Source organism: Rhinolophus hipposideros, assembly GCF_964194185.1.
Source record: "Rhinolophus hipposideros genome assembly, chromosome: 14".
Classification (NCBI taxonomy): domain Eukaryota; kingdom Metazoa; phylum Chordata; class Mammalia; order Chiroptera; family Rhinolophidae; genus Rhinolophus; species Rhinolophus hipposideros.
This window is the reverse complement of record NC_138060.1, coordinates 10,680,856-10,693,123: the sequence shown is the minus strand read 5'-3', so window position 1 is coordinate 10,693,123 and position 12,268 is coordinate 10,680,856. Positions and strand designations below refer to the sequence as shown.

The 12,268-nt window shown below is 39.0% G+C and overlaps 1 protein-coding gene across 2 annotated transcripts in view; it reads left to right on the top strand.

Moving 5' to 3' along the window:
* SYNPR (synaptoporin) overlaps nt 1–12,268 on the top strand; it is a 296,011-nt gene that overhangs the window by 176,459 nt on the left and 107,284 nt on the right. For both annotated transcript variants that reach the window (XM_081072256.1, XM_081072257.1), the window contains one exon: nt 2,215–2,339. In XM_081072256.1, coding sequence (XP_080928382.1) covers nt 2,215–2,339 — 125 coding nt within the window. The remainder of the gene's footprint in view (nt 1–2,214; nt 2,340–12,268) is intronic.

The window sequence follows — 12,268 nt, the reverse complement described above, 5'->3', positions numbered from 1 at the left end:
ACAAATCCTAACCTTCACATGTAAAAGTGCTGATAATACACGTAGGACTCTTGCCCAGAGAAGTGCACGTGCATAAATACCACACAAACCTCTGCATGAATTGGGAGGGGGCTGTTACACTCCATTTCATTTAATTATCTCGTTGATTCAGGACGACACAGAGGATATCCATGTTTTACAGGGAAGAAGCTGGGGCAGGGAAAGTGCTCTCTGCACAGCCAGACAACAGGGTTTGGACTCCATTATCCATTCCTTCTTCTGGAAGAAGTTGTACCAAAGGTGCTGTCATGACATGGTCCGAAGGGCGGAGACCTCCGAGACTACATGATGAAAACTAGATTTAAGCATTGAACAGGGAAAATCACTTCGTCTTTACTTCTAACAATACTCAGAGCTGGCCGAAAGAGCGTTCGTCACGAGAACCCAGCAAATCCACGCCTCAGGGGCAAAGATCAGGCTCCGTGCAGCTCTGGCGTTCTGTGTGCACCATCTCCAGACCACAGAGTGGGCTGGAGTACTTCTGAATGCCTCCTTGAGTCCCATCAGTGATGCAAAGTAGGAAGAAAGGCAAACAAAGCAAAATTGATCAGTTTTTCTGGAGTGCTTAGATGTTGGTTCACTGGGGCTGATGGCTATACAGAGTTAGCTAGGGAGGAGTAAGTCTGAATTTCCTATTTTATGGCCTGGAACGTCTTGCCAAGGAGCTCATCCACATCTATTTACAGTAATGACATTTGTTAACATTTCCCTGTTCTGTGCCAGGAGCTCTTCTAAGTGCTTTACACACATTCGCAAATGTAAATACATTTTGCTTTTACTCTATCTGCTATATTTTTTTGGTCAAGTTGTTATCATTTTTTTAAACACTGGTTTTAAAACTAACAACTTAGAACTGCCACATACACTTTCCCTGTGAAGGTTTTATCATTAACCAGTCTTTTCCTGTTAAAGTTCAAAGGCCAGTTGGGACAAACAGTTCGGAGGCTCTTCTTCCACCACTGATGGAGTGAGGTGGCAGGTGGTATGAAGAATACTCATTTCAGCTTCTGAACTTTCTGAACAGACTTGGTGATGTTGCCAGCTCCAGCAGCCTTCTGTCCACAGCAACTGTCTGCCTCATATTACAAACAACAAAATGACCCAGACGACTTATTATCAGTGCTGTTTTACGGAAGAGGAAACCAAGGCATAGGGAAATTAGGCAACTTTCTCAAGGTCACATTCCAGAGTCCGTGTGCTTAATCTGTACACAATAACTCCTCTTGCTCCGCAAAGTGAGCTCATGTTCCTAACAGGCACCCCAAATTTCTTCAAGAAGCTGAATTCCAAAAGAAAAATAAGCTAAGTGGGACAATTACAGCATGGGTTAGTGTTAAGTGCATTTGATTGCCTTTCTTTGGAAATGAAATTCTTTTGAATTTAGCCACACTAAGTGGACAGATTTGGCATTTTCTTACTTGCCATTTTTGGCACTCCCCACCCTCCCAGATGTATCTTCTTCTCTGAAGACTTCTTTGAATTTCTGCTTCTAATTTTCCGTACGTAATTCTCACAGATCCATGTTCTGCACCAGGATAGTCCATGACATTAATTAGTAACTAGTTGACTTAGAAAGAGCAACTGATACAGAGATGTAACCACCCAGAGTGGTTTGAGTCTGACATGTACTGAGATTGTGGGCTCTGAAGTAGCACCGTTTTGCTCCTCATCAACCCTTTAGCTCTAAAATTCTCCAATCATGCCTTTTAATAATCTGTTTATCTCCAAAGACAAACATGTTCATTGCAGAAAAGTACAGATAAACAAAAGAAGAAAGCAAGGAGACACCCCAAATTCTTCCCACCTGGACACAACCCTCACTAATCCCATGGCGCATGTGGCTTTCCAATTCCTCTGAGGTGAAATTACATCTCTACCTTCTGAGGAGGCATGACTGCTATTTACACACTCAAATGCAGATATATTGTCCTTGTTTTCAATTTCTCTCCAAGCAAAATTACTCCAGTTTGCCAGACGATCTTTTTTCAGACCCCGACTCCCTATTCTCCACCATCATCCTGGCCTTCACCTTCCAGCCTGAACCAAATAATGAGGCCACACTTCAGAAGACCTATGACCTCTCTCCATCCAGACACTAAGCTCCTATCGATATATCTCATCAGATCAACATCCGTCTTATGGCCGCTTTCTCTTTTGTTGTTTTGTTCTCCACAGCTTTTTGCAATCTTTGCATTTGCAACATGCGGTGGCTATTCTGGAAGCCTGCGTCTGAGTGTGGACTGCGTCAACAAGACAGACAGTAACCTCAGCATTGACATAGCGTTTGCCTACCCTTTCAGGTAAGGGCTGGAGGTTCGTGCTCACTAGCTCTCAGGGCATACCTCTTCCTTCTATGGTTTCTCAAAAAATGATGCGGTCTCCCAAGGATTTCTGGGTAAACAAAAAGAATTCTGCCTCAGACACACAATACCCAAACAAGTAAAATGTCCACTTACCACCCCATCTGGGAGGACTTGTGAGTTGCACCTTAAAACCAGAAATGACTCTACTCTAAAAAAATGCGACAAATACCAGAGTATTAGGGGTTATCAATATGGAGACCTCAGTTATACAATTCCTTACTCCCCCTCCGTAATTTCCAATTTTAAGGTCTCCCAAATTCTCTCTAGAATTAATGTCACCTCATATTGACTCTGCAATCTTGGTTGATAATGTGTTAATAATATTAATATCTAATTGTGCCAAACACTGCACTTGCTGTTTACTTGTTTAATCTCATTTAGTCATCACAATGACCTTTTGAGAGAAGAAAATTGCCATCGCCATTTACAAATGAGGAAACTGAGGCACAGATAGATCTGCTCACATACCCTCGGCCAGTAAATGGCAGAGTCAGGGCTTGGGCCCACCTGGCTTGAGCCCAGAGCTCAAATATCTATTGTTATATTTAAATTGTTTGAGATAATTCTTTCAATCTTTTTATAAATTCAGTCTGAAAGATAAAACCTTATTTTTGTCTTTGGCCTGTCTATGAAATACTTACCAGAGCTTGTCCCAAATTGAACATTTTGTGATTCTGATCCATACTCAAAGTGGATTAACTGAATTCAAATTTGAAATTATAGATTTCTTTAAAACTCCCAAATTCTTGGCACCAAACAACTGGTGCAATTTTTTAAAACAACTTTCAACACAATGTTTGGCATCTTATTAATATACAAGGACCCTCTTGTTTACTTCAACTTGACAAACATGAACCACTTTGTGCCAGACACAGTGCTGGCTCTGAAATTACGAACAAAAGTAGGAACTGATGTCTAAAAATTGTTCTTACACAGGCACGTGCAGTGCTTTGCAAAATTTTTCCCGTGGAGTCCTAAACATTTAATGTTTCTAAAAAGCAAGGATGGAAGAAAAGAAGGAGGGAGGGAGAGAAACAGGGAGGGAGAATTCTGAAATTATATGATCAAATAAGTTTAAGAAAGACTTCTTGGTACCTTGCCCTTCTAATGAACACTTTGAATCACCAAGAGAAACGCAATGTTTCTCAAATATGTTTGGCCACAGAAACCCTTTCTCACTGAGCATCTCAGAGGATTTGTATATCATGGAACACATCCTCAGTCTCCTGATCTAGTGAACTTCTCTTAGTCCAAACAAAAGTGCTTCAGTTCACAGGCAATGAATCATAAGGAAGTAGCATTGATACTAAACAGTTTGTACTAAACAGTTTTTAAGAGTAGAACTGATAAAAGTTGCAAACACCTCCACTCAAGTAGATACTCTCCTAACTAAGAAGAGAACCCAAAGTTCAGATTAATTAATGAAGCAAATTAAAATAAATTAAGGAAACATTAAGCATAGCATCTCTGGTACATTGGTAAGAAGAGCTTCCTATGCTGCTGGAAATGGGAGTAGGGGTGCTTGACAGTTCTGAAGTTCTGAATGAACTCTGTGGATGAACTCCAGAGAACGGTGAAGCCAATGCATGCTCACCAATCAACCTGTAGCTTCTAGGATAGGAGATAAGAATTGCCAATGGCCGGGCAGCAGGGGCGGGATGCTGAGTAACATGATTCAGGACATTGTCAAGTCTGCATTGCCTTCTCCAATGATTTCCCACCAGGAGATGTGGGAGGAGCAGACAACTTGAAGGTCAGTCCCTTAAGTTATGAAGTGAAACAGGTAACTAAACATTGAGCACGGGTCTGCCTGTCTCTCAAACTGGAAGAGAGTAATCAAGAGGCCTGTTGAGACGGTGCCTGGGTTGGGGTGTGATGGAAAGCAAGGTAATATTTAATGTCATGTAATCTTTGGTGAAGTATACAATTTGAAAAGACCCTTCAAGCAAACATGTTTCCAACACTGGACTTCTTCATTTAGTTCCCAAGAATATTACTGGCCCAATTAAAGGCAACTGAAGAAATTGGAAGAAAATGTTTATTGCCGTCTATAAGTATAGTGGTCTGCTCATTTGACAGAATTTTACTTAGGTTCTGAAACACAGAGATCAACCAATGTTTCTTCAGTAGCAGAACTTTTCTTCCAAACGTTACCTTGCTCAGGAGCTCTCTCTAGAAAACAGATATGAGTTGTTGAGAAAGTTGAAATGGGAGGAAAGGAGCTTGAAGCACCCAGGCAGCCCGTCCCCAAACCTCTCCCTGCCACACATATGCCGTCCTCCAGCCCTGCTGTACAGCCCCTATAAAATCTCCTTAGAACCCGAGGTTTCCTAGAAGTAATTTTAAAACCACTGCCCTAGAAGAAAGCAAGAACATTTTTGCCACTCTGCTTACACATCTGCACAACATTTACCATCTACTATTCAGGAGCCTACTCATCCATCCGAGTATCTTATACTTTTTTCCCATTAATTTCCACCTAGGAGATATACTTACCATTCGAAACAGGCTCAGTTTTACTAGAGGTGCAATTTCAATTACACATACAAAGTTTTGCTATTATCTTCTTGGGGAAGATTTCAATAGTAAGTAAACATATCTAGAGTTTATACAGATTATTTTGAAGTCATTTGTTTCAGAAGAAGTTGGGTTAGCAAGATGATCGTGATGAAAGTCATTAAAAAGCTATTTTTGCCCCACACTTCACAATGCCAATGATTTGATCATTATCTTAGAAATAAAATAAGAACATTCAGCAGCTTATAACTATTTAGTTTATTGCAAACTCAAGGAAGACAATAAACTTTAATGCCAAGTTGTTTGAATAAGAACAATTACAATAGTGTCCCCTTATCCTCAGGGGATATGTTCCAAAACCCCCAGTAGATATATGAAACTATGGATGAAACCCCCAGCAGATATATGAAACTATATACTATTCATATATACTAGTATATACTAGACCGTATATGTACTATATGTTTTTCCTATATATACATACTTATGATAAAGTTTAATTTATAAATAAGGCACAGTAAGAGATTAACAATAATAGCTAATAATCAAATAGAACAATTATAACAATATACTGTTAAAAAAAGTTATGTGAATTGTACTTACCCATCTTCTTGTGATAATGTAAGATGATAAAATGCCCACGTGATGAGATGAAGTGAGGTGAATGAAACATTATTAAGAAAATAGGGTCATCTGAACACAAGCACTGTGATACGATGACAGCCAATCTAATAACCCAGTTGGCTATTAGTCCATGACTGACGGGCAGGCAGCTTCTACACCGTGGAGACATTGGACAAAGGGATGAATCACATCCCAGGCGGGACAGAGAACAATGGCATGAGATTTCGTCACACTGCTCAGAAGAGCATGCAATTTAAAACTTATGAATTATTTAGTTCTGGAATTTTCCATTTAATATTTTCAGACCTCGACTGACCTCGGGTAACTGTGGAAAGCAAAACTTCAGAAAAGGGGAGACTACTACAGTCTGTAAATGACAGATCAAAGGAAGCTACTTAACATTTTTATCAGATTGTTACATGTGGGGTAATACCAATTTAGAAAATGCTAGATAATTTTACAAAACATCCTTGTGCTACTTCTGATAAACATGCCCAAGTGAGTAACTCCTTTCCACCACCACATGTACGTATTTTTGACTCATATCAGAAGGGATTTACATTCAGTAATATATCATTTTACTATGGGACTAAAACATTTGTCATCCGACCTCCCTTTTGATTTGTGGTTGAAATGAATAAGTAATATTTAGCTGTTTTTTCATCTAATGTACTAATTTGGTAAAAAAAAAAAAACACAAAAACTTTTTGATAATTGAGAGGGGGTTCTGGATTCAAATATTTTTAGCACTTCCTTTATACATTGATGTATGAAATATGGTTTCTTATTTTAAGAAATTTAATATATTTGGAGAAAGCCTACTCAAAGAATGCCAACTAACAGTTTTCATTAATGCATGATGTATGAAAGATACAAAAGATAGAGGGGATTAGAGAGTTCAGGGACTAAGGGAACAAAAGTTTTCATGGCAAAGATTAGTTTTAAAGGGTCACAGTGATGAATGAATGGATGAATGAATGAATGAATGAATGAATAGATATGCAAATACTTATTGCAAGCCTATAATGTGCCAAACACCGTGCTAGCTGTTTTTATGTATGTTACATTATGTAATCATTACACTAGCTCTGGGAAGAAAGTATTATATGCTCATAGAGAAAACTGAGCTGAGAGAAATTTAGTTAGCATCACATAGAAAATCAAATCCAAACTTTTGGATTTCATATATTCTACTAATTTGAATAAAAGCAGAAGAAAGTCATGTTCACTCTATTTGAATCATGGTGAGTAGACCAAAAAAATTATGATGGAGAAAGGTGATAAGGTGGAGAAAGGTGATAAAGTTGGAAAGGTGGTTTAGGGCAAGATTTTAGAAGATCTTGATTTTCCAAGTGATTGAATAGGAAGAAGGAGTTAAAGATTAGAAAAAGAGAATTATAGGAAAGCCACTTTGAAGCAGAGAGTATAAATTAGGATTTCATAATGCAGAGTTTGAGGTGTTTTCTATCATGGAGTTTTATGCTAAACCCCATGTAAGAAGAGAGAGGTGAATGGAGCTCTAAGAGTCATCTTCATGCAATGAAAAGTCCTAGAAGAAGAACGGTCACCAAGAGAGATGGAAGACCCAGAGCACAGCGCTCAGCTATGGGGAATGCCCACACTTAGAAAAAATGAGGAAGGAGAGGTGTGGCTGAGGGTGACTAAGAAAAGCCAAATGGAGAAGAGGTGGGACAACCAGGAAAGTGTGGGCTTCACAGAAGGTAAGAAAACTTCAAGCATGTCACCACTCAGTACTTCAAGTAAGTGAAGGAGTGAAAACTAAGAAAAACCAGTTAGTATAATTAATGGTGGTTATACAAGGACTTCTGTGAGATATTTCAATAGAAAATAAAACTTGCCAGGCTGTTGAATGGGAAATAGAATTTGGCATGTTTTCCCTCAGACAAGTAAAATGCAAAATTCTAAGGATTCTAACCATCTATCTTACCTTAAGCCTGCATGAGATGATGTTTGTGGAGAAAGAGACTATGTTTGTTACTGAACTTCTTAAAGAGAAGATAATCATCTCTCAATTCTTGCAAGTAATCAGCTCGTTTGATGACATGGTGATAAACTTGCCGTGTTGACTAGATAATAAATGGTTCCAGAGTGTAAAAATCTTAAATCATTTGAGAACAACTGAATATAGAGAATAACAGAAGATTAATAATGAGAAAGGGTGTTATTATGTCATTTCCATGTCTTGAGATCTCATCAGGATAAAAAAATATTAAGTTTGTTGTCAATTTCAAGCATTCTTCTAGGTATGAGATTAGTAGTCACTGCTTTATATAATTAGCAAGATTACTTTTAATTTATCCTAAAGAAATAACTGGAGATATAGAGAAAGAAGTGTGTACAAAGGGTATGGATTGTTGAATTATTTTAAATCGTGCAAAAGCAGAAATAACTTATATGTCCAAAAATAGGGAATCAGTTAAACAAATTGTTTTATATCTATAAAATGAAATGCTAGGCAACAATTAGAAGTCATTTTATAAAATAACATTTAAAGATGTGTGAAATGCTCCCAGCATTGTATTATGTAAGAAATCAAAATACATGATTATGTGTATGTAATGATTCTGATTCTGTTACTAGCTGGCCGAGGCAGATACTGCTATTCTGCCCATACTTCCTAGTCAGTCCCTGGTCATTCATGCCTACACCTTTTACTGCAAGCTCTTAGGACTATTAAAGGGCTTTCTCTAGCCACAGGAATTCACTTGATCATTATGCATGGCAGGCCAGAAATGCTAGGAAGTTAATGTCTCTTGGAGCAGCCCTCATCCAGTGACAGAATATAAGTCGGAGGATAAATATTCCAACTTCCCACCCCTCATGGGGTACAACTCATGTACCAAGTCGTGCTCCATACCATTTCCAGGTGTACCCAGGAGGATAACTCTGCCCTCAGTTGAAACCTAGTCATTAATACACCATTTATTACCTTCTTTTCTTTTCCTGCCTCAATTCTCCACTACCCTGTTGTATTCTATTTCCAGAGATGAATCCTCCAAAAGCAAGTTGCTGTCAAATTTTGATCTCAGGGTCTGCTTCTGGGAAATTCCACCTAAGACACTAGCATTGCTTGAATTACTAGCATTAAAGAAAATGGATGAATGAATGGGTGGATGGATGGGTGGAGAGATGGCTGGCTGAATAGATGATAGATGGATAAATGATAGATAGATCGATCGATCGATCAATAGATATCCCTATTTTCTCTCACTCTAAATCATATTATATAATGTTGCTCACGTGAAAATAGTTCCAGTTCAGAGTGTCTCCCCTTGTGGTCTCATGTGTGAAGTCACAGCTGTTTTCCTCTATCCATTGTATTGTAGCATGCATGGTAGGTCTTTTCCAGTTGGTAGACCAGCATACTCTTCAACCTCAATTGCAGATTTTCTGAAAATAGGTGATAACTCAGACTTTGGAGGTATTCCATGGGGCCTTCAAAATGGATTTTGTGTAAGACAGACTCTGTATTTTAAGTCAGTCCATTCCAAATATAGTCTCCAAATTTTGTGATTAACCATATAGGTTTTCTCAAGCGATACTCAAACAACAAAAACTATCATATTTATAGAGATTAGTCATGATCATTGCCTAAAATGGTTAATTTATTTCTAGGTGGTGAGAGTACGAATGAATCAAATATTCATTTTATACTTGTCCACTTTTTCTTGATTTTCTACAATTACCTTTTAAGATTTTATACAGTTAATCTACTGAAGCAACAGAGTATACCTCAAACTTCAGAGACAAGCTGCACGGATTTAAATCCCCACTGTAATATTTACTAGTTGTGTGATGTTGAGAAATGTGCTTACCACTTCTGTTCCTTATCTGTAAAGTAGACACAATGTTACCTATTTCATAGTTGTGTTGTATTAAATAAGTCATATTTGCAAAATACTTAAACGAAAGCCTGGCTTTCAATAAATTCTCTTTTAGTATACTATTTTTACTTTCAGAATCAAGAAAGGGTAGTTAAAATTAGAGAGCTAAAAAAGATAATTATTCTAGTTAAATAGCAAAATTACTCTCAAGACAACAAAATAACCCCTTTATTATGTAATATTTAACTCAGAATGGGAGCTTCCCTGGCTCTCCCTCTGCCCCCACCACCATCTCCCCAATCTGCAAACATTAAAAGGTGTGTGCATATTTAACTGTCTCACATTTACTAACTTGCTTTTAATTCTTATCTTTAATGTTTATTCGGGTTGCCCTTGGAGGTATTAATTCATATTATTATCAGACTTACTATTGTTTGTTTTTTGTTTTTGTTTTTTCTCATTAAACTAATGGGAGAATGAAACCCTCTCAAGTGAGGGGACAGGGAATGCTCAGTTGTCACTAGCACGATATTTCCGTGATTTTTTGGCATAAGTGGGATGGGAGAACAAAATTCTGAGTCTGATCCTTGTTATCCTTGACACAGAGAATTCAAAGATGGGTCTTCTGTATTGAGAGAAAGATGAGCTGGGGCTGCTTGGTTGGGCACTGTTGTGTGAAATGGTCCTCTTTACGACTCAAGTTACTTGCTCTGATTCCCCTCCTCCTGTTTGGAACGTGGGCACAAGTGGAGGTTGATGCCAAGAAAGCTGTGGAGTTTGGGCTATTATCTAGTAATGTTGGCTCTGTGGGGGCAAAAGTATTTTTCTCCTATGATCAACACCCTAGAGCAGTGATGATAAGCAATTTTTTAAATCAAAAGGGCCAATTTGGGGAAAATAAAAATGTTACGGGCTGCAGTTTTTTTTTTATCTTGTGTTCAGGAAATGCTCCATTTGCAATTACATTTAAGCATTCATTATTGTTTCTCATTACCAAAAGATTTCACTCTTTTAAGCTAAAATTTCAGAAACTTTATAACTACAGTGTCTCATTTTAATGTCGTGCCTTAAAATAATTTTGTGTGTGATGAGACCTGGTCATTCTATGGGGTAGAGAGTTGGGGAGATTTGAAGGTGGTGTAGCCAAAGGGCTATGGCTTCCCATCCGAGTTCTGCCACCTAGCCAATGAGCAAATTACAACCTCCCTGGTTTTAGCTTTCCTTATTGTAAGAAGAAAATAATAGCACTCTACTCAGTGTATGGTTGTGACCATTTGATTAGGTCACATGAGTTAATTGCATAGCACAGAATCTGGCATATAACTAGTGTTCACTGAATTGCGCTATCCTTATTGATATTATTAATATAATTTAGTGTAAGGAACTGGCACCAGAGTATAGCTATAAACCAAGGACAAAGACAGCCCTACTGGAGGTTCCTGCAGTGAAGAGAGGGAAGATCATTTGTAGGGAATGTCTGCAGAGAACACAGAAAATGTGGCAAAATGGCTGCTGGCATGGAATGGGCTAAATGAAAAAATTAGGGAATGACAAATTAATCTACTTCACCCCACTCCACTGTTCCCCACCCAACCTATATGTCTGCTAGTTTGGAACACTTTTGTTGCAATACTTCCCCAAAGGAAGAGTGATGGTGGAGAATTAGATAGGAGGATTCTTAGTTCAGGTTCTCCCGGAAGCACACCCTGAGACAGAAATTTGTAATTTTCTTGGCATATGATCCTGGAAGTCCCAGTTAGGCATGGGGAAGTGAGACAGGGAAGGGAAGAAAGCCAATAAAGAGTGGATTAATGGGAAAGGCACCACTGTGGGCAACTGGGGCAACTGAGACTTCTAGAAACAGGGTAACATGCTTCAGAGTAGTTCTATTAGGCAGCTGATGAAGCTGGTATTTACCTACATACCAGCTTCATCAGCTTACCTACCAACTCCTGCTGGCCATTGGTCAAGCTGCTTCTGTAGGTGTTAACTCCCTGGCACTACCTGCAGACCAACCATGTGCTCGCATCCCAGGAAAGCCTTCGGGCAGAGATCTTGGATGCTTACACTAGAAAACCACCATTGTATACAAAAATGGTGAGTAGCAGAGAGATATGGGTGGTCAACTTGTGGCCTCTAGTACAAAGGGGAGACTTCTTAATCATCTTTCCTAGATCTGTGGATGACTCCATATTGTATCACTTATTCATTCTCTCAGTAAATATGTGTTGAGCACCTACAGTGTCCAAGGCCCTGAACTATATTAGCACTTGGCATATATTTGTTGGTCAGGTGCACATGGCCCCTTTCTTTGTAAAATTTACAATCATGTGGGAATGGGAGAAAGACAGTAAAGAAGTAGGCAAAGAATATTCACACACACACACTCACACTCACACACACAGGGTAGTTTCTAAGAAGAAGGTGAATACTGTTCAGAGATGTAAAAGGAATGTTGGTGAGGGTGGTGAGGGTTAAAGCACACCTAGTTACATAACACATCCCCAGACAGGCCTCCTGAGGAGATGGCATTTAAACCAGTCAAAAGGGAAGAGAAAAGAAAGTTCTAAGCAAAGGGGACAACATGGGCAATGCTGAGAGGACATTAAGAAGGTAAAGGGAATAAGCAGGAGAAGCCGTCTGTTTTAGATTAGCTGGTTGGGGAAAATATTGCTGATGAAGGGACACTGTAGTGCAGACCTGCAAGAACTGAGATCACCTCAGAGAAAGAGAGAGAGAGAGAGAGAGAGAGAGAGAGAGAGAGAGAGAGAGAGAGCGAGAGAGAGAGAGACAGAGAGAGAGAGACAGAGAGAGAGACAGAGACAGAGACAGAGAGACAGAGAGAGAGAGAGAGAGAGAGAGAGAGAGAGAGAGCCTCAA